Raw genomic sequence first — 22,813 nt, 5'->3', positions numbered from 1 at the left:
CATAGGTTGGCGTCCCAGGCAGATGCCCGGCTAGCCCATGCCTTAATCCGGCCCTGATTCCAATAGAAGAGAAACCGAAAGAGGGGAAATCTGAGCCCTCGTGTGGCAGCTAGCCATCAGGATACAAGTGGCTCCCTCCAATGAGCCCAGGAATTGGGAGAGGTCACCATGTGGGACCCCAGAATTGAGCAAATCCCTGCAGTGCATCAGATGCTTGTAGCAGCCGTATGGAATGGATTCTCCTGACGTCGCAGGGCTAACCAGACACGCGGTGCGATTTCATTCCTAGTGTTGTGGAATACACAACCAACCGGAGGACACATATTCAGAAGTGTCCCCTGTGAGGCGAGATTCCCGGGTTGCCCAGCTGATTAGCAGAGCACCTACAGAGAGCTTTGTGTGGCGCCCGGTGGTGCGCATTCACACGTCTCCGTGCACATCCCAAAATGTATTCCGCACATGGATGGAAAAGATTAGAGGGAACACTGTTGTCCTGTCTCCACTTCCCAGTGAGCCACCAAGTAACCCTATTTCAGATGGCAACTCGCGCTGAGTACGCTCCCCTTCACAAACCCAAGCCAACTAGGCTCAGGGCGACTGGAACCACAGCTTCTAGCAATTGCTTCTGATATTCTAAACTTGCCCCTCACCCCCAATCCATTCATCTAGCAGGGACCACGCTCTTACAGGTGCCTACAGACAGCACATTTGGACTCCCTGGAGAAATGCTGGAAGGGCAGTAACTGGGTGAGGTACTAAAGAACTGATGAGCCTAAGCAAATGTCATAAGAAATCTTGGTAATTTGCATTGATCCTTGGAAGAGCTGCGGAGTCGACTCTGTGGCTACTGTTGCAAGGCAGTTCTGGGAGGTGCAGAACATAATCCGGACACTGGGTGTGTCTGCAATTGGCTGCTGAACTGTGGGTTGCACATGGGTGTGATTCTCGGGGAGTTAATACATTGCTAAGGGTTCAGCATCACCCAATGGGCTGATCTGAGAAATACGGTTCAAGGTAAAAGGGGCCCCACAAAGAACCTAGTGTTAATGGGTTAGGCTAACGCTCCCTGGACTGGATACAAGGGGGTTCTTCTATTCGAGTCCATTCGAACACTGGCTGTCACACACATCGAGTTAGCAAATCCAGCCTGTTAGATTTCGGTGTTAAAAATCTAAAAAGCACCTCAGCAAAGTCATAATATTGACCCCTTTTCATGTCCCATTCCCTACAGCGCCCCCTGCTGGGAGAGGCTGGGGCTGGAGTAGGCGGGAGTTCCCGCAACCAGTGCTCCTGCCCCGCCCCACAGCGCCCCCTGCTGGGAGAGGCTGGGGCTGGAGTAGGCCATGCGGAATCCAGCTGCGAAGCTCTGAACTTGGCATGTGTTCCCAGGTCTCTAGCGGCCAAACCCCTGCATCGCTCTGAGCCAGGGTGAGGTAGCTGGGCTAGGTTTTCCAGGTAGCTGCTGCCAGGCTCCATGCACACTGTGGGAGCGTGCTGGGCAGAGAGGCACGTCAGACCAGGCCTGCCCCCGTCTGTAGCTACTGGAGGGTGCGGGGATTGTACTCACGTATTCCGTGTCTGCCTTGGAGTCGTAGTATTCAATATCCTCCTCCTGCAGAGAGAAGGGAGCTCTGGTTAGTGCTAGGCCCAGCGCTGGCTGGCAGTCCCACCCCACCCAGATGCTCCCAGGGGCTATGCGTACCCCTGGCCTCCCCACTGGCCAGGCACCTGGAAACAAAGCACCGGTCAGAAGAAGGTTGCCAAGACAGGAGCTTTAAAACAAACCCTAGGCTGGAGCCATCGCAGGGTCGGACGGGTCCAGCTTCCCCTCCCTCTCTCCCTCCCTCCCTCCACTTGCACGTTACTTCTGTCTGTTTCCAAAGGTCTGCGTTAATTGTGGCTCTTGCGTCACCCTCTCCGCCTTGGTGGAGTGGAGGGTACGTCTGGCCCACTGCCACCTGTCCCCCTGCCTCACTGTGGCACCCACAGCGACATCATCCCGGCGGGGCTGTGACGTCACAGCTCCCCAGCACAACCTGGGGGACATCACAGTGCCCTGTCCAAGGTGGGCTGTGATGTTACTGCCCCAAAGAACAGGAGCGGGCCGCCTGTGGGGACCACTGGGAGTAACCGAGAGCGTGTGTCTTGTGGGCGCTCCGACCAGCTGGTCGCAATGCGTCCCTGTTAGCAGAGGTGGTCGTGGTGGTACTGGGGGAAGACCAGCAATGCCACAAGGCTGCCTGCCCTACCCGCCAGCTGCAGGAGCAAACAAACAGCCTGAAAAGTACAAAAGCCACTTCCCCAGTCCCTGGGAGAAATCTGTGCAGTTAGTTGGGGGATTTCAAAGGCATTTGCGCAGGCAGGCCTGCTCTCTTCCCCCGTCCCGCGTGCTGGGCCCTGTGGCCACTGATAAAATTCAGAAAGAGAGAGGCAGTTCAGAGAGCAGCGATACTGGCAAAGCAGAGTGTGCCAGTCCACCCCAAGGGGTCACGAAAGGGCAGAGGCAGCCTCTTGACTGGAGGCAGGACTGCAGCGGTGGGGGTGGCACGCGCCGGCTACCATGGGCGCCGTTCAATCAGCGGTGCCTCTCCGGGGGTTGCTTGTGCAAATGGGATCTGATGAGAATTCCTAGTATTATTTCAAGGGAAAAACGATCCGTGCTGAGAACAGCAGCACAAGCAAGGAACCTGCATGGAGCACAGTCCCCTTTCGCCAGCCTGGGATTGCCTCGCCTGGGCCCGGCTCGGCAAACAGCTCCGGCCACGCGCACATACACGGCCGTGCAGGTACGGCTGACGGGCTCCACTCGCAAACGTATGGTCAGTGAGCTGCTCCCATCCAGAGGAAGCTGCAGGCGACAGCCAGTGAGGGGGCATCTCCACCTGCAGCCAGTGCGGGTGCTTGGGATGGAGAAGTGTAAGCCCCACAGAAAACAGGATCAAGGCTAAGACGAAGAATATCCTCTGGTCTCTCTATAAATCCACGGCACGCCCACATCTTGAATGCTGCATACAGATGTGGTTGTCTCATCTCAAAAGCGATATATTGGCATTGGAAAGTGCAGAAAAGGGCAACAAAAATGAGGAGGGGTTTGGAATGGGAGCCCTATGAACAGTGATTAATAAGACTGGGACTTTTCAGCTTGGAAAGGAGACAACTAAGGGGGGCTATGATAGAGGTCTATCAAATCATGACGGGTGTGGATAAAGTGGGTAAGGAAGTGTTATTTATTCTCTCTCGTAACACAAGAACTAGGGGTGGCAAGTTTAAAACAAACAAAAGGAAGTATTTCTTCACGCAACCTGTGGAACTCCTCGCCAGAGGATGTTGTGAAGTCCGGGACTTTAACAGGGTTTAATAAGGAGCTAGATAAATTCATGGAGGGTAGGTCCATCAATGGCTGTTAGTCAGGATGGGCAGAGATGGTGTCCCTAGCCTCTGTTTGTCAGAAGCTGGGCATGGGCGACGGGAGGATCACTTGATGATTCCCTGTTCTGTTCCCTCCCTCTGCGCGCCTGGCCTCGGCCACTGCGGGCAGACAGGACCCTGGGAAAGATGGTGGCTGACCCAAGGTGGCTGTTCTGACGTGGCTATTGGCAAAGGGCTGGTGCGCTGGCCTAGATCCATAAAACGGTGGGCCAAATACTGCGCCCTCAGCTGTGATGGGAGCCCAGAGGGCGTCTGCAGCCTGTGAATCCCCCAGGGCAGCACTCTCTGAAAACCAGCCTCCAAGTCAGGGATCGCTGTGGGAAATCTCGGCCAACGCTGGGCATTTACACGCTTGGGTGCACTAAACAGGAACGGCTTCCTCCACTGCAGCCACCTCCAGAGAGGAACCTGGCAGCGGTCAGACGAGGCCACAATGCCCAGCCGTTTAGGACAGGAAGTGAAAAAGAAAGTCAAACGTCCAACCGGAAGTGAGGGAGGAAATCTAGGAAGGCAGGATGCCCGGTGGGGGTTAGATCTTCAGCAATTAAAGGGGCCAAGGCTATCGGCAGAAGGCCGGCTGGGTGACACCCTGCCCTGTGGCATCACGCTGGGCACTGGGAAGAGTGAAACGCCAGTTGTGGTTGTCGAGAGACAAATCCACAGCAGCCTCGGCCCCGTGCTCAGCTCACAGCTCTCTCTTTCCGGGGGGTGGCTGGTTTGTCTTTAACTCCCCCTGCACAACAGACTCTGAAAGATGGTTTGTCTGCTCTTTGGGGCTGGTGGTACAGCAGCCCCAGGGTGTGTCTGCAGCGCGTGTAGACGTGTAGCTTTCACCTGGCTCGCTCAGGTCCCACCGCAGCACGGACGTCAGACAGTTTCCCTCCCTGTCTGATGGGGCATGTTTTACAGCTGACAACTCTCCACAGTTCCATCATCACCCCTGTAACCGACCCCTGGCTTCCCGTGACTGTGCAGCTGTCCCTAGGCCGCACGCCATCGCCACCTGGCCGCACACCTGAGACACAGGTCCCTTAGGACACCAACTATCCCCAGCACCTGCAACATATCCCCTGGCGCTAGTCTCTCCAGACAGACGATTTCCTTATTGGGAAGAGTTTGCGTCTGGGGAGCTAATCCAGCCCCCTTGTCATGCTGCTGTCACTAGGCACGCAGGCAAGGAGCAGGAAGAGACGAACTCTTCTTTGGAGTGATCCTTAGAGAAAAACCTGCTCAGATAAAGCGCTTTCCTGTCTCTTTCCTGGATCGTTAAGACCCAAGCTGACAGCACGCTGAAGCTTAAAGAGATCTGGGCAAATTACGTAGGCAGAGAGCAGAAGAACAATCAATGGGGAGATGTCTGGCAGCTGCTTAGAAAGAAACAACACATAAGGCATAAGATAATCTCTGACGTTCACCATCAAATGTACCTTCCTCAGCACAGATCGGAGCGCGTTCAGAGTCAGGAGCCGACTGTCTCCCGCCCTGCTTCCCAGAACATTCGAGTCATCTAGTCAAACCGAGAGATCTTCTGGAAAGAGACGACTGAGCCTGTGCTGGTATGGTCAGAGGCAGCAGAAAGCACGTGGAGCTGGGATCCCTGTTGTGGGGCTCAGGCAAAAGGTGTGGGGGGCAGGGAGGGTACCACACAGGGCTTCTCCAGCTTAGACAACGCGCAACGACTCGTAACTCACTGTTCGAGCCTTGCCCCGAGAATGACGGAGCAGACAAGTCCACGCGAGGCCAGGGAAGGAAGGGTTAATGATCTGCGCAGGAGATGGGGTCTGAAACTGGCTCTGTATATACAGCTCCTTGCACACTGACGTCCTGGTCCATGAGCAGGACTTCTAGGTGCTAACTTGACACGGCCAATAAATAACGTCACCCCAGCCACATCCAGCAGGAGGCGCCCGGAGGAGGGACCACGGGTCAGAAGTTTTAAATAATGACTGCTTGCTAAATGCGCATTGGGAGGGGTCTGGTTTTCAAAAGTGCTGGCTTTGCTGACTTTGGTAATAGTGTCTGGTGCTCAGCCATGTTGAGAACCGGCCACTTCCCTAGCTAGTTTTGGGTTTCATCCTGCCACCCATCACCGTGCTATCTAGGCTCCTTCCACACAGAATCCAGTAGAGCCTCAGAGTTATGAACAGCCCGGAGAGCCTCGCTCCGCATTTGGAGTCGGAAGTACGCAATCAGGCAGAAAGAGGGGGGGAAAAGCAAATCGGTAAAGCGCTGCGTTAAACATACACTGCTCAAATCTCAAGGGAGAGTTAGAAAATATTTGACAAGGTCAGGAAACTGTTTCTGAGCTTACATTAAGATGGTTAAAAGCAGCATTTTTCCTCTGTATAGTAATGTCTCAAGGCTGCACGAAGCCAGGGTTCAGCTGTAGATGGTTGAGAGAACAGCCATGCTGGTTTGCTCGGAGTTATGGGAACAAGCTCTATTGCCGAGGTGTTGGGAACTCTGGCGTTCTACTCTCCAGAGTAGTGGAAACCCTAGAGGGCTTCCTGGTGGCTCTGCCTCTCTCCCTTCTCGGGGTGAAAGCACTTCTTGGGGTGTTTCAGTTTGGTTAGTCAGCTTCAGATTTTTACCTTTTTTGGTGTGTTTAGTTTTAATTGTGGAGCCGGGAGGTGAGGGCTGGGGGCCGAGGCGATCAGGGTGCTGAGCATCTTCCTTGCTGGGTCAGAAAGGTTTCACAGAATCGCCGTCAGACTGGGCATCTGTTCTACTGCTGGATCCTCTAGGCCGAGAATGGCTGAATGTGGAGTCAGGCAGGTGCCCCTCCCTACCATGGCAAGATACGACAGGACTCGCCCTCTCACACAAGTGAATTGATTGGTGGCGCGCACACGCCCCCTTCCAGAACACACGTCGCTATTCACAAAGGCCGATCACTCCCAGCAATAGGAAGGGTGGACCAACTTTCACTAGCACCCCCTGGTACACTGGCCAGAACACCAGCCAAATCCACTCCCTTTTGAGTTACCCCCCTTGGAAACAAAGCCTGGCCACTGATTTTTGTGGGTGCCATAAAACCAGACGCACTGAGGGGGAGGCTTGTCCGCTGAACGTCTCCCCTCTGCAGGAGCGGAGACTAAATGATTCTCTGCCCAGGGAATGTTTCCCGGCGCTTGGCCCCGTCTCGTTCTGAAGTGGCTGGAGGTGGGAGCCAGTGTCTGGAAGAAGCTACTTTGCCTAATCTGGCCAGCACCAATTGCGGAGCCCTTGCTGCCTTTTTAATGGCTAGAAATAGCATCTGAAAGGGTAGATGGGACAGTTCGGTGCTAACAAAGTAACTCTGCTTTGGAATCAAAACTCTTGGGGCCCATTGTAAGGGACTTTTCGGAATGAATGGTTTCCTTGGCTTAGTAACACCGCATGGGCAGAGCCCTGTGGGAACTACCAAGGGCTGGAATGCCTTCTCCCAATCCATGTCCCCCACTAAAATAAACTCCAGCTTTCTCTCCCTTTCCTTGTTATTAATCCCCCTCTTCCCCTCCCTGATTCCAACCTGCCGTGGTAACAGCAGTCTCTTCCCGTGCCGCACGTCAGCTAATTCCTCTGGGGTGGTGAAGTGGGTTATTTCCCAGATGTTTCTAAAATGAAGGATTATAGCACGTTTAATTCAGTCTGAATTTTGGGGCCCAGATCCTCGGTGCGAGGGTTCATTTCTTCTTATTTCTGACCCACTGTTTTCCAATTTATTCCCTCTCCAGTCGTCTCAGAACCTCTCACATGTCTTACGGAAGCAATCTGGCGACGTCCCCGCTTTGTGTGATGAAAACATTTCCCCTCTCGTAATCCTGAGCTACACTTTAATATTTCCTTGATTGTCTGGGCTGTGATAATCCCCTATTGACCGCCTCCATGCCTTTTGTCATGTGTTAATCCCTCAGCAATTGGAAGCCGCGCAACGCAGCCTCGCCACAAAACCTGATCTAAAGAGCCGGTAAGAAGGCTGGTGTCAGGTAGCAAATAACTCTGGGAAAAGTGGGCATATGACCAGGTGCCCCTACCAATCCGGGCAGGATACAACAGAGCGCACCCATCGACGTGAGCGAAGTGGATCGGTGGGCGCGCACACGCCCCCTTCCAGAACACACATTGCTAGTCTCAAAGGTCAAGCACGTATAGGCACGGGAAGCGTTGATCAGATTTCGCTAACACCCCTTGGTACGCCGGCACTGGCCCAAACACCTGCCAAATCAATTCTCCGGGATCCATAGCTGAGCACCAGCAAATGCTGCCACCAAGGCTGGAAATGGTGTCAGTCCCAAATTCGACTGCTCCTAGTGCTCCTCTTGGGGTGGATCGCAGCTGGTCTCTGGGCCCATCGCAGAGGTGCAATCCATGTGTGCGACAAGGGACAAAGGCCGGCAAGGAGCTGCCCGTGTATACTTACAGCTGTGGAGAACATGGTACGTGACGCCACGAGCGCGGGACCTTGCCACGAACAGGTGTAACCTAACGAGGCCCACGCCCAAGGGGCCGCGCTGCGGTTGTACAGTCAGCCGTTCCCTGGCATTCCAGGACTGAGCCAGCTGGGAGAAAGAGCCCGTTGCCTCCCTCCTGTGTCCGGGCACTGCCGCGCGGTTGAGGCGAGCCTGTGCCAATGGGGGGAGAAGAGCTGAGCTGCACCCGGGAGCCTTTCTAGGGGGTGAGGCTGCATTGGGAAGATCCCACCACGCAGGAGACCCCCTGAGGGGCCTCCTGATATCACAGCTGGTCCAGGTGGCCTGCAACCAATTCTGCATCAAAGCCGCCTGCCTAGGATGGTGTGCTGCCATCACAGGTCTGTTCCACTGAATGCCCTCATCCCTCTGCCCCGTGCTGTCCTCTCCTCCTGCCCGGATGCCCTACGGTGCTGCCCCCTGGCTCACCCGCCCAGGGCTTCCCAGCCACGCGGCAGGCAGCAGAGACGAAAGGCACGTTTCTCCACCTGGTTAAGCTGAAGGCAGCAGACTCCTCGGGTGCCTCCGAGCTACTTTTAGCTTCTCCACAGTGTGCAATCCATTTAGCCCCGCATGGGACTCGCCTGTGGCGGCTGTGGAGGAGAATGACAAACAGCAGCCTGCCTGGCATCTGGGGCCTCGGCTGCTAATTACCCAGGTGTACGTCAGAGCGGCCCGCCAAGGGAGGAAGGAGCCCAGCAGGGGCCAGCCCAAGGGGGGGAAGGAGGAGGAAGCTGGCAAGAATGGCTCTGCAATGTAACCCTGCGTCTCCCTGGCACCAGGGCACACAGGCCTGCGCCCCCATGCACATGCTCCTGCCCGGCAGGAGGCCACCTGCCCCAGTCCCCGCTGGCCCTCTGCTGACCGCTGAGCCGGGGGCCCAGCCCTGCGCAGGCTCTGGAGTGTTTCCGAAAGGGGCACGTGCCCAGAGCCAGCAGGTGGCCCAGCGTGGGCAGGCCCCGTCTAAGCTCCCGAGCAGAGCGGTGCCGTGACCGGGAGGGGAACGGCCAGGCTGTCGTGTAGACGGGTGTGGAGCTGAGCCGGAGAGGACGGGGCGCGATGAGAGCGCCATGCCCCCCACGGCAGGAGAACTGCTCTGTCTGAAGATGCTGCGCTAGGACCGAGCTGTCGGGCACAGGCCCTGGCTCTCAGCTGATCGCAAACCTCCCTGGATCAGACGCACTCCCACCCCGCCCGGACCAGGCACCCTGCCCAGCAAGCTCCAGCTGCTCCCACTTCTGTTTCATTCTGCCCCCTCCCACGCCACAGGTCTCCATTTCCTGACCAGACCTCCCCCTGCTCTCCTGCCCACCGCGTGCCTGGCGGCTCCTCGGGCTGCCGTTCCGACCAGGACAGTCTCTGTGCCCTGCAGGTGCTGGGACGCTGCTCTGATGTCACAGTGGCCCTGAGCGCTGCTGGGGCACTGCTGCACTGTAACCCTGGGTGGGACGTACCCAGCTAGCTCAGACCCCGCAGCAACGTGTGTTTCACCTTGCCCGGGGCGCTGGGCAATTGCTCCCCGGCTAGCTCGCTGCCCCAGGACCAGCGCTAGCTGGGTACATCTCCTCAGGCTGCAATCAGGCCCCCTGGCCGCACTGTAGACCTACTCTTGGCCACCTGCCAAAACTGGGCCCTCCTAGTGTTCCTCCAGCTACCAAACCCCCTGAGGCTCGCAGCCTCTCTCTCTCGCCGACCTAGCAGCATCTCCAGCGCCACAGCAGCCTCTGCGAGTCTCGCAGCGCAGCCGTTCTCAAACATTTTGACCCTGGACCTCCTGGGTCACTGCAGCCCTTTCTGCGGCCCACCCGTTGCTCATGGAAACTCACCGCTAATTACATAATTACGCCCGAGCCATTTTGCTGGTGCTGCAGCTCGGGAGAACGGTTTAACTATTAAACAGATTAAACGTTTTAATTTTCATGTCTTAGTTTATCAAACTTCATTTTAATAAAGACAGATATTATGTCCAGCACCAAAGGTTTCCATGTTTTCTTTATTTATGGCGGGGGGAAGGGGGAACCTTTTTTGGGTCGGGGGCCACTGACCCACAGAAAAATCAGCTGGGGACCACACAAGTGAGAAGTAAAAAAACTCCTCCCCAAATCCCTGCCCCTCACTGATGTTGTCCCCAGCTGAGACGCCTCACTCCTCTGGCGCGCCAGCCCCACAGGACAAGGGGAAGGGACAGGGAGGACTGAGGTTCAGGGCTTTCCATAGGCCAGATTTACTTTTCTGGAGTTCCAGTTAGTGGATTTTGTGGACCCCCGTAGGCTCTAGGGTGGGGACAAAAATGAGGGGTTCAGGGTCTGGGACAGGGATGGGGTGCAGGATCTGGGAGGGAGGTGGGGTGCAGGAAGGGGTGAGGGTGCAAGGTCTGATGAGGTAACTGGCTCGGTGGACATGGGGAAGTCAGTGGATGTTATATACCTTGACTTTAGCAAGGCTTTTGATACGGTCTCCCACAATATTCTTGCCAGCAAGTTAAGGGAATGTGGATTGGATAAATGGACGGTAAGGTGGATGGAAAGATGGCTAGAAGGCCAGGCCCAGCGGGTAGTGATCAATGGCTCGATGTCAGGATGGCGGTCGGTTTCTAGCGGAGTGCCCCAAGGCTCGGTACTAGGACCGGTTTTGTTCAATATCTTTATTAATGACCTGGATGAGGGGATGGATTGCACCCTCAGCAAGTTTGCGGATGACACTAAGCTGGGGGGAAAGGTAGATACGCTTAAGGGCAGAGATAGGGTCCAGAATGACTTAGACAAATTGGAGGATTGGGCCACAAGAAATCTGATGAGGTTCAGCAAGGACAAGTGTAGAGTCCTGCACTTGGGACGGAAGAATCCCAAGCATAGTTACAAGCTGGGGACCAACCAGCTAAGTAGCAGCTCTGCAGAAAGGGACCTGGGAGTTACAGTGGATGAGATGCTGGAGATGAGTCAACAGTGTGTCCTTGTAGCCAAGAAGGCTAATGGCATATTAGGTTGCATTAAGAGGAGCATTGCCAGCAGATCCAGAGATGTCATTATTCCCCTTTATTCGGCTTTGGTGAGGCCACATCTGGAGTATTGTGTCCAGTTCTGGGCCCCCCACTACAAAAAGGATGTGGACGCATTGGAGAGGGTCCAGCGGAGGGCAACCAAAATGATTAGGGGGCTGGAGTATATGACCTATAAGGAGAGGCTGAGGGAACTGGGTTTGTTTAGTCTGGAGAAGCGAAGAGTGAGGGGGGATTTGATAGCAGCCTTCAACTTCCTGAAGGGAGGTTCCAAAGAGGCTGGAGAGAGGCTGTTCTCAGTAGTGATGGATGCAGAACAAGGAGCAATGGTCTCAAGTTGTGGTGGGAGAGGTCCAGGTTGGATATTAGGAAAAACTATTTCACTAGGAGGGTGGTGAAGCACTGGAATGGGTTACCTAGGGAAGTAGTGGAGTCTCCATCCCTAGAGGTGTTTAAGTCTCGGCTTGACAAAGCCCTGGCCGGGTTGATTTAGATGGGATTGGTCCTGCCTAGAGCAGGGGTTTGGACTTGATGACCTTCTGAGGTCTCTTCCAGTTCTATGATAAGGGGATGGTTTGAGAACATGATCTTGGTAACTAATTGACTATTCATTATCAGTGGGAATAGGTCAATGGAGGGATGATAGGAGTTACTATAGAGAACTTTCTGGGTGTCTGGCTGGTGAGTCTTGCCCACATGCTCAGGGTTTAGCTGATCGCCATATTTGGGGTCGGGAAGGAATTTTCCTCCAGGGTAGATTGGCAGAGACCCTGGAGGTTTTTCGCCTTCCTCTGTCGCATGGGGCACAGATCACAGCTGGAGGATTCTCTGCATCTTGGGGCCTTCAAAGTATTTGAAGGCTTCAATATCTAAGACATAGGTGAGAGGATTATTCTAAGAGGGGTGGGTGAGATTCTGTGGCCTGCACTGTGCAGGGGGTCAGACTAGATGATCATAATGGTCCCTTCTGACCTTAAAGTCTATGAGTCTGGGTGGCAGGTGGGGTGCAGAAGCAGGCTGGGAGTAGGGTGTCTGGCCATGAGGAGGGAGCAGGAGCAAGAGGAAGGGAGGGTGCAGGGTGTGGCCAGGAAGGGGGGTGCAGGAGCAACAGTGGATACAGGAGCAGGGTTGGGGTAGGTGTCTGGCCAAGGGGGAGGTGCAGGAGCAAAGGAGGGGGCAGGAGGGGGCTTGGATAGGGTGTCTGGCCAGAAGGGAGGGTGCAGGGTGTGGCCAGGAGCAAGGAAGGGTGTAGGAGCAAGCGGGGGAGCAGGGTTTTGGCGGGGGAAGGGGGAGAGTGAGGAGGATGGGGGGGAGGTCTGGGCATAAGGGGGATGCTTATCTGGCTTCGCACACCCCATGGGCCGGTGGTTTGTGGAGAGCAGCTCCCTGGTACGATTGCCTACTGGGAGCAGGAACTCCGATAATTTATTGCTACCAGAAGAAGCACAATCCTACAGGCTGTTTCTCCCCAGAAAAGCAAATGTTTAGACTTGCTGCCTGTTTCAGCACCGGGGGCTCCTCCGTTGTCCTCTGAGCTGCCCCGTGTTTATGGCAACCCAAGCGGCGCCTTGTCAGCACAGGAAACCCTGCGATCCCGGATAGTTTTCGCGGTGGGACGGAGTGAGCGGGGAGAGGGGAGGGGTACTGAGCACAGCGCAGTACAGGGGCCTTTCCCCGTTTCCACCAGCTCTTCGGTGAGGGGGGAAGGTGAGGGGTAGAGTCCCCTAGTGACCCTGCTCCTTCTGGCTGCACCCCCAGCCTCCTGGGGAGACAGGCAGCCTCCTCCCCGGTTTCTGGAGGTGCCCCGCTCTACGCAGCTGCCCTACAGACCAACCGCCCCCCCACCTCGGAAATGCAACTGCCTGCTGTGACGTAGTGTTGGTACCTTGCTGGTGGCTATGCTGGGCAGTGGGTGACCTCCACTGGCTGCAGCACGGCCCAGCAGGGCAGGGGATGAGTCTGTGACGTAGTGGGGGTACTTGCTGGGATGTGGTGACCCCTGTTGTCTGGAGCAAGACCCAGCAGGGAAAATCTCGCTAGGCAGAGATAAGGCCAAACTTGTCGAACCAGTGGCCAGACACCCCCCATGGAGAGGAACAAAGGAAGGTGAATGCTGCCCTGGACTGGGGGGCAGGGCTGCAAGGGAATTTAGTTGTTACTGTGGAAGAGCATGGAGGAGACAGCCTAGGGAGAGGAGCTGGAGTTTAGGGGCCCAGTCTCCCCCCAACTCAAGGGGGCCTGAGGCATCCTAGCCCAGTTCTGTGACCAGACTACATCTGTGCTATGCTGTATCCTGGAGAGGCAATAAACTTCCTCTATTCCACTGGCTGGTGCAGTCTGTTTGTGCCATCTCGGGGTGCAGGAGACGGGGAACCCCCAACACGCCGTCACACTGGTGTCAGGAGTGGGATCCACTGCACCCCGTGGATGAAGCTTCCAGCGGTGAGCGACAAGGCGCTGTAGAAGCAAGAGCCCTGGAGCCAGGCGTGCTGGAGACAGAGCGAAGCGGTTCCTGGGAATCGTGGGGCGCTGCAGCACTAGACTGGTGAGTCTGCACCGAGGGGCCCAGCGGGCAGATGGCCTACGCCCGACTCTTGAAGGCAGAGCTGGTGGGGCTGTGCAGAGAGAGAGGCTTGCCGGTGCGGAAAGCAACCAAGGCCCAGCTGATTACCCAGCTGGAAGAGAATGACCAGCCACGGGGCCAGGATCTTGTCCCCAGGGGAAGCAGCCAGACCCCCCCTGAGAGTGTGTCAGGCTCAGAGAGGGGGAGGAGCGCTGGAACCCACCGGAGAGATGAGACAGCGTCTCCCGGGAGGCCTGCAAGCCGTAGCCCATCTAGGGCAGGGGCCAGCCCAGCGGAGCTGCGGCGGCTGGAGATCCAGCTGCGGATGAAGGAATTGGAAGTACAGGACAGAGAGAGGGAGCGCCAGGACCGAGAGAGGCAGCGACAGCATGAGCTGGCCATGGCAGAGCGGAGAACCTGCGGGGCCCCGGCTGCGCCAAGAGTGGATGGGCCCCAGAGTCCCGGGGATGCCAGGCGCTTGGAGAGGCTCACAGTGGCCCAATTGAAGGACGTGGGCGACATAGACGGGTTCCTCAGCTCCTTTGAGAGGGCCTGTGGGCTGCAACAGGTCCCCCCAGCTGACTGGCTGCAGGAGCTCGTCCCCGCACTGAACCAGGAGGCGGCCGGAGTGCTCAGTCAGCTGGAGGACCTACAGCCAGGGGATTACAACCGAGTCAAGGAGGCCCTGCTGCACAAGTTCGGGCTGACCCCCGAGATGTACAGGAAGAAGTTCCGGGGGGTACAGAAAGGGCCACGGGAGACCTATGTGGACCTGGCCTCCCGCCTGGCGCAATACTGCCGCAAGTGGGTCTCGGGAGTCGGAGCCCAGACCGCAGAGAAGCTGCTCAAGCTGGTCATGATGGAGCAGTTCTATGAAGCGTGCCCACCCAAACTGAGGCTGTGGCTCAAGGACCGGAGACCAGAGAACCCCCAGGAGGCCGGGAGACTGGCGGATGAGTTCACGGAGAGCCGGTCCGGGGGTGAACGGGAGTCCCGGAGAGAAAGAGAATCGCGCAGAGACCGGTTCTCGGCGGAGCAACGGAGAGAGACACCTCCGAGGCGAGCCCCAGGGACCAGGACCAGTCGTCGATACCCCAGAAAACCAGCCAGGGCCCGGGCAGAGCCGACCCGAATGGGCCCACAGAACCTAACTTGCCATCGCTGTGGGCAACGAGGCCACAAGAGGGCTCAATGCACCAGGCGCAAGAACAGGTCCCATGACCTGGGACGTTCCAGGGTTAACTGGCTGGGGCGGGAGGAAGGGCAGGCTGCCCCAGAGGCAGGGGCTGGCAGGCAAACCTCAGCTCAGAGAGAGGGGAAGGATGCTCAGTGCACCTCCCCTGGGAGGTCTGACCCTCGGGAGACAGATTTATCCGTGCACCGGGTGGGGGCGGGGCGGCCCCTACGGAGGGACTGCCTCGTACCCCTGGAGGTGGATGGCAGGAAGGTGACGGGTTTCTGGGACACGGGGGCGGAGGTGACGCTGGCCCGGCCCGACATAGTGGCCCCAGACCGTATGCTACCCGACACTCAGCTGACACTGAGGGGCATAGGCGGCACCCCCTTTGAGGTACCTGTAGCCAGGGTGCATCTGAAATGGGAGGCCAAGGAGGGCCCCAAGGAAGTGGGGGTGCACCCGCACTTGCCCACCGACGTGCTAATGGGGAGTGACCTAGAGGAGTGGCCAGACGGACCCCACAGGACGCTGGTCACCACCCGTAGCCAGAGCAAGCGAGGGGCTTGCGGCCCGGAACTCGAGGAGGTTCCCCAACAGGGGGCCCAGGGCCCCGTCCCAGCGGACCTAGAGTTGGACCTAGGCAGTGGGGGGAACCACGGCCCTGTCCCAGCCCCAGCCGCTGAATTCCAGGCGGAGGTGCGAGCGGATCCCTCCCTGCAGGCCCTGAGGGACCGGGCTGACCTGGGTGCCGCTCAACCCCTAGGAGGAGATTGCCAGGAGAAGTTCCGGTGGGAGAGGGGATTTCTGTACCGGGAATGGCTTTCCCCCGGGACGGTAGGCAAGTGGGGGCTCCAGCGGCAGCTGGTGGTTCCCCAAAGGTATCGCTGCAAGCTGCTACACCTGGCCCATGACATCCCGTTCTCGGGACACCAGGGGATCCGGCGCACGCGGCTGAGGCTGCTCCAAAACTTCTATTGGCCGGGGATGTTTGCAGCTGTCCAGCGGTACTGCCGGTCCTGCGACTCCTGCCAGCGGGTGGGGAAGGCCCAAGACAGGAAGAAAGCTGCATTGAGACCCCTGCCCATCATAGAGGAGCCTTTCCAGAAGGTGGCGATGGATATTGTGGGGCCCTTCAACAGAGCGACCCGGACAGGGAAGAAATACATCCTGGTGGTGGTGGACTTCGCCACCCGCTACCCCGAGGCCGTGGCCCTGCCCTCCATCGAGGCAGACACGGTGGCAGACGCACTGCTGACCATTTTCAGCAGGGTGGGGTTTCCCCAGGAGGTTCTCACGGACCAGGGATCCAACTTCATGTCAGCCCTGCTCCGGTGCTTGTGGGAGAAGAGTGGGGTGCAACACACCTGGGCCTCGGCGTATCACCCCCAGACCAACGGGTTGGTGGAGAGGTTCAATGGGACTCTGAAGCAGATGCTACGGACCTTTATGCACAAACACCCGCAGGACTGGGACAAGTACCTACCCCACCTGCTGTTTGCGTACAGGGAAGTGCCCCAGGAGTCCACGGGGTTCTCGCCGTTCGAGCTGTTATATGGGAGGCGAGTGAGGGGCCCCCTGGACTTATTGAAAGACGAGTGGGAGGGGAAGGTCTCCCCGGAGGGTGAGCCGGTCGTGGAATACGTCCTGACATTCCGGGAAAGACTTGCCGAGCTCATGGGCCTGGCCAGAGAGAACCTGAGCAGGGCCCAGAGGAAGCAGAAGGTCTGGTACGACCGCAATGCACGGGCCCGCGCCTACGCTACCGGGGACCAGGTGATGGTCCTGATCCCCGTGCGGAAGAACAAGCTGCAAGCCGCCTGGGACGGCCCCTTCAAGGTGGTTAAGCAGCTGAACGAGGTGAACTACGTGGTGGAGCTGACGGGCCGGACGCGCGGCCAGCGGGTATATCATGTTAACATGATGAAGCCGTACTGGGACAGGGAGAACTTGGTGCTGGCCGTGTGTAAGCCCTGGGAGGAGCAGGGGGAGGATCCCCTGGTGGGCCTGTTCCCTGGGACCGGAGAGGACTCTTCGCTGGAGTCAATTTCCCTCTCGGACCAGCTCACCCCGGCCCAGCAGGCCGAGATCCGGGAGGTGCTGCGCTCCCACCAGCAGCTGTTCTCCAACAAGCCGGGTCTTACCAACCTGGCTGTCCACCGGGTGCAGACGGGCACTCACCCCCCGGTGCGCTGCTCCCCATTCAGAGTCACAGGGAAAACAGCCCAGGACCTGGAGAGAGAGGTCCAGGACATGTTGGCCCTGGGGGTGATCCAGCCGTCCTCCAGCCCCTGGGCCTCTCCCGTGGTGCTGGTTCCCAAGAAGGACGGGTCGATCCGGTTCTGCGTGGACTACCGGAAGCTCAACGCCATCACGGTGTCCGACGCCTACCCGATGCCAAGGCCCGACGAGCTCCTGGACAAGCTGGGGGGAGCTCGCTATCTCACCACCCTGGACCTCACCAAGGGCTACTGGCAGGTGCCGCTAGACCAGGAGGCCAGACTGAAATCGGCTTTCATCACGCCACTGGGGCTCTATGAGTTCCTGGTCCTACCCTTTGGCCTCAAAGGGGCGCCGGCCACCTTCCAGCGCCTGGTGGACCAGCTGCTGCGGGGAATGGAGAACTGTGCCCTAGCGTACATCGATGACATCTGCGTCTTCAGCCAGTCCTGGGAGGACCACGTGGCCCAGGTCAGCCAGGTACTAGATCGGCTGAGGGAGGCTGGGCTGACCGTAAAGGCTGGGAAGTGCAAGGTTGGAATGGCCGAAGTGTCCTACCTGGGCCATAAGGTGGGGAGTGGCTGCTTGAAGCCAGAGCCGGCCAAAGTGGAGGCCATCCGGGACTGGCCTGTGCCCCAGACCAAGAAGCAGGTCCAGGCTTTCATTGGGATGGCGGGGTACTACCGGAGGTTTGTGCCCAACTTCAGCTCCATCGCTGCCCCGATCACAGAGCTGTGCAGGAAGGGGAGGCCCGACAGGGTGGTCTGGACGGAGCAGTGCCAGAGGGCTCTCTGTGCACTGAAGGGAGCCCTGGCCAAGGCCCCAGTGCTGGTAAACCCAGACTTCGACAAGCCCTTTATCGTGTTTACTGACGCCTCGGACACCGGGCTGGGGGCGGTGCTGATGCAGGCGGATGAGAAAGGGGAACGTCACCCCATCGTGTACCTGAGCAGGAAGCTGCTGCCCCGGGAGCGGAGCTACGCGACCGTAGAGAGGGAATGCCTGGCCATGGTGTGGGCCCTGCAAAAGCTGCAGCCGTACCTGTTTGGCCGGCGTTTCACGGTGTTCACCGACCACTGCCCCCTGACCTGGCTGCACCAGATGAAAGGGACGAACGCCAAGCTGCTGCGGTGGAGCCTGCTCCTGCAGGACTACGACATGGAAGTGATCCACGTCAAGGGGAGCGCCAACATCATCGCCGACGCGCTGTCCCGTAGCGAGGGGCCCGAACTTCCCCAGGTCACGAGCGGAGTGACCCTGCTCAGTTCGCTCTCGGAGGGGGGAGAACTGTGACGTAGTGGGGGTACTTGCTGGGATGTGGTGACCCCTGTTGTCTGGAGCAAGACCCAGCAGGGAAAATCTCGCTAGGCAGAGATAAGGCCAAACTTGTCGAACCAGTGGCCAGACACCCCCCATGGAGAGGAACAAAGGAAGGTGAATGCTGCCCTGGACTGGGGGGCAGGGCTGCAAGGGAATTTAGTTGTTACTGTGGAAGAGCATGGAGGAGACAGCCTAGGGAGAGGAGCTGGAGTTTAGGGGCCCAGTCTCCCCCCAACTCAAGGGGGCCTGAGGCATCCTAGCCCAGTTCTGTGACCAGACTACATCTGTGCTATGCTGTATCCTGGAGAGGCAATAAACTTCCTCTATTCCACTGGCTGGTGCAGTCTGTTTGTGCCATCTCGGGGTGCAGGAGACGGGGAACCCCCAACACGCCGTCACAGAGTCATTATGCAAAGAGGGTCTCAACCTGTCCGACCAGCTACCCCCAGGGAGAGAAACAAAGGAAGGTGGAATGCCGCCCTGGCTGGGGGGCAGGGCTGGAAGAGAGTTGGTTTCTGTCTGGGATCATGGAGGAGACAGCCTAGGGAAAGGGGCTGGGATTTAGGGGCCCAGTCTCCCCCATCTCAAGAGGGGCTGAGGCATCCTAGCCCCAGTTCCTGTAACCAGTTTACATCTGTGCTGTATCCTGGAGGAGCAATAAACTCCCTCTACTCTACTGGCTGGTGGAGTCTGTCCGTGCTACTGTGGTGGTGCAGGAGACGGGAAAACCCCAACGCGCCGTCACACCTGCGCCGCTGAGCAAAAGGCGGGATGGGTAGGTCCCGCAGGGGAAAGGCCTCTGGATGCTTCCCCAGCCCCGCAGCGCGACGGCGCCAGCCCTGCTGCTGCCAGGGCTTCTCCAGCGGCCGGCGCGGCGCCTCCCCCACGCAATGCTCGCAGGGCAGACGCCGCAGTGCGACGTGGGGAGGCGGATGCCAATGGCGTTTCTAGCGGGCGGCCATAGCGCTAGAGGACGCCTGGCGGTGGTGCTGTGCGCGGGCTGCTGCTTCCCCACTGGGCGCCACTGGGACCGCTGCCCAGATCGCACCGGCCTCTCACAGCAGCGGGGAAAGCGTCGCTGCCCTTCCCCCAGCAGGATGGGGATGGAGCCCCCCCCACGCAGCGGGGAGGCAGCACGGACCACGTGGGAGGCGGCATGGATGGCACCCTGAGAACCACTGCATCAGCCTGAGAAGGAGGAAGGGGGGGGGGGAATTGACACAGCATCTTCCAATTTCTGCTCTTAAAAAGCCTAGTCATTAAGGGACGCACTTATTAATTATCTGTGATGTGTTGTGAAATGCTGAGGGGTTTGCAACAACAAGACCAGGGAAAAATTAATTTCTATTCAGCTCCTTCCCCGCACCCCTCCTGGCCCCCACACCGCTCTGCCCCCTTTCCAGGCCTGCCCCAGCACACGGCCATCTGCACTTCATAATTACTGGTGCCCCCGGGAGACCCGGAACACAAACGAGCTAATTTCATGTTTAATGATCTTTAATCAGAAGTGAGTGTGACTAACAACAGTCATGCAGAAGGTGCTTTGTTATTCCTCCTAGCTTCCATCGGCTCCTCTGAAAAGCTCAATTCGCCGTCGACATGAGCCGGCCTGGCCCCCCAGGAGGAGGAGGAGACATACGCAGGCAGGGCAGGGCAGACAGGGCAGGGCAGCAGAGTTCAGCGAAATGAGCAAAACCCAACACAAAGCGCGTCTGTCTCTCGGACCGATGCGGGGACACGTCGGTGGCCAGACTAGCCGTGACTTGTCCTTCCCGCTGCGCTGGTGGGAGACTTTCCGCCTCTTTCTGGAGACCAGGAGTAGCTCTGAATAGGGATCTGGTTAACCGGTGGCCCGGCTGGGCTGAGGCAGCCCCCACCCACAGTGGGCCTGGCCGGGGCAGCCCCCTGCCCACGGCACGGCGAGCTGCGTCCCCAGCAGTTAGCCAGTTAAACATCACTTCTAACCAGTTAACTGATTTTACAGCCCTAGCATTGCTGGGAGCCAGCGTCACTTCAGCTCAGGACCTGAGGCCTCACCCCTGCCCCGCCCCGGGGTGCTGGCTAATGCAGGCAGACCGGAGGTTGCCCCATAGCGCACAGCGGCAGGGCTAGGGAAGGCAGCAGGACCTGATGCTGGTGTCACTGGAAGAGGGGAGCGTTTCCCCAGCAGCACGCGGGTGGCCCCGCCGGAGAGGGCAAGAGACGCGCTAAAGCCACCCAGCCCAGCCCTGGGAGGCCTGGGGGCAGAAGTCAGCTCCCCTGATTCCCAGCCTGCTGCCCCGGCCATCTCCCACCCCGAGGCAGCACCATGCCAGGTCCCTGGCTCCGGGGGAAAGGGCCGTGTGCTCACGACCCTGCAGCAGCTGCGGTTTCCCATTCCTGCCGTCAGCGGCCCTGCTCTCAGGCGCACGGTACCTAAGCTCTCTGGCCGTCTGCTGGGGCTGCCTGCCTCCCGGGCCCCGCGCGGGGTTCTGAGCCTGGCACACACGTGTGCTCCCCTCCGGTTCACACGCCTGCGCCGGGGGGAAGGGCGGGGGCACCAAGGGCATCAGTGCAGAGAGATTCCTGCGGCAGCCCTCCCCCGCCAGCGCCGCCTGCAAAGCAGCATTCGCTCCGGAGCCGCTGGCCGGCTGTGACCACTCGGGCCACCAGGGCTCCGGCGTAGCCCATCCCAGCTGGGCGGCTGGGGACCACGGGGGCCTTGCTCTCTGCTGTCCCCGAGCGTGTAACTGCTCACGCCGCCGCCGCGTTCCTCGGCTTCCAGACTCTTCCCCGCCCGCCTCCCCAGTCAGCCTGGCCTGCTTTCCAATTAGCAGCCATCTGCTCAGGTGGGAGGACTGCTCCCTGCCGGGGAGGCTGGCGGCTAAATGCACATTAACCAAGCTGGCTGATGGCTGGAGTCGCTCATGCGCTGCCTGCGGTGTTTAAGCTATGAAAGCCGAGGCCAGGCCGCGGGGCCCAGCGGCAGCCGCCAGCCAGCCACCATGCCAACACGTCTCAGGACCAGCAGCTGCTTCCCCCAGGAGCGACGGAGGGATCAGGCCGTGTGGGGCACTCTGCCGGGGCTGTGTGATCTGCTCTTGGGGACCGGTGTCTGGGTGGGGTGGGAGGCTGGTCTGCCTACCTCAGCCTGATGGGCTGGCCTGCCTCCAGGACACACCGCTCACGGGGGGGGGGGGGGGGGGGGGGGGGGGGGGGGGGGGGAGCGGGCCGGCGGGCACAGCTGTTTGCAGACTGCCCCACACAGGACCCACCGCTGGGGTGCAGGTCAAGCTGGGAAGCTGTTCATCAGCACTCAGCAAGGCTGCCTGCCTGCATTGGGGAGCCCCCCGGTATGTGCATGCCCGGGGATCCACCCCTTCAGCCTGCAGGGGCTGGCAGCAGAGCTGTGCGGAGGGCAGGGTGCAGAATGCCTGGTCTGACAGACGTGGTGGGGGGGGCTCCCGGTGGCTGAGCACCCGGGGGCTCGGCCAGCACAATGCAGCTAGCACCCCGGCTGAAAGATGCCGTGAGAGGAGACCCCTTGCAAAGCCACGCCAGGCCACGGACTCGTCAACGCCTCGGGGGACGCCTCGGCCGCAGCACCTCAACAACCAGGGAGCGGGAGGGCTGGAAAGGTGAGACACCCTGAGAGTCCCCCTTCCCGGGACGCCGGCAGCGACGCTCCTCGCCGGCTACATGCCCGGCCAACTGGAGCCAATCCCATTGCATCCACAGGCTCAGAACGTGGCCCCGAGTCCCTACCACAGTGATGGGCAGCTGGGGCTAGGGAGCGGCCGCTTCCCCTCCTTCATCTCCGTGGCCGCGACAGGGTGGCGACCAAGCTGGTCTCCCGGGATAGGGCAGTTTTGCTCACGGCGCTGGCGCACCTGCAATGTGCGGGGCGGGCCGATGGACCCGGAGCAGCGCTGTGATTGGACGCGGAGGGAGCGCCCAGCTCTCTCCGTCCGTGCTGGGTGCAATCAGCACCCACCTCACATCACGGGCCCGGCTCTGCGTGCGCGTCGCTTCAGTAACACCGGTAGGAGGAAAACAATGTGGAAGGAAACCAGCAGAATGTGGCCCCCCTGCTCATGGGCCACGGTAAATATAATGTCTCGTGGGCCGCAAGCAAACCCCAGAGGCCATCAGAGCATCTCTCCCCACTACGCACCCCAGCCCTCAGGCCCTCCCCCGGTCTGGCACCGGTGGAAAGGCATCTCCTTGGTAAGAAAGGGCGGAGAGTGGCCCTAAGTAGGGATACAAGCAACTAGTCGACTATCCGATAACCAAAGCGAGTCGCTTCCCCCCCTTGCTGCCTCTGTCAAACACAGCAAGGCGGGGAGGAGCAGGAGCTGGTGCTGGGAGGAGCCAGCTTAAAAGCCGGTTCCCCCCAGCACCATCTCCATGGGAGGCAGGGGGTAGCAGGGACCGGGTGCAAGCTGGGAAGCAACTGATTCCTAGCTCGTGCCCAGTCCCAGATGCTGCAAGTCTGCTTTTAAGAGCCTACTGGCTCTTCATCCATTTAAAAGGCAAAGCAGCAGTAGGGTTAGCTCCTGGGCTGGGACTAACCCCGCCACACATCCCCCACTTATCTACTAGTTGATTAGTGGATTAAACTAAATTTCACATCCCTAGGCTTAAGGCAAAACAATGAAAGAAGGGCCTGGAGAGAGAAG

At 58.9% G+C, this 22,813-nt stretch overlaps 1 protein-coding gene across 2 annotated transcripts in view; it reads right to left on the bottom strand.

Annotated features, from left to right (window-relative positions):
* CACNA2D2 (calcium voltage-gated channel auxiliary subunit alpha2delta 2) overlaps positions 1-22,813 on the bottom strand; it is a 425,783-nt gene that overhangs the window by 111,847 nt on the left and 291,123 nt on the right. For both annotated transcript variants that reach the window (XM_075939506.1, XM_075939507.1), the window contains exon 5: positions 1,568-1,612. In XM_075939506.1, coding sequence (XP_075795621.1) covers positions 1,568-1,612 — 45 coding nt within the window. The remainder of the gene's footprint in view (positions 1-1,567; positions 1,613-22,813) is intronic.

The sequence above is a fragment of the Pelodiscus sinensis genome, chromosome 11, assembly GCF_049634645.1.
Source record: "Pelodiscus sinensis isolate JC-2024 chromosome 11, ASM4963464v1, whole genome shotgun sequence".
NCBI lineage: Eukaryota > Metazoa > Chordata > Testudines > Trionychidae > Pelodiscus > Pelodiscus sinensis.
This window is presented reverse-complemented; position numbering and strand designations above follow the sequence as displayed.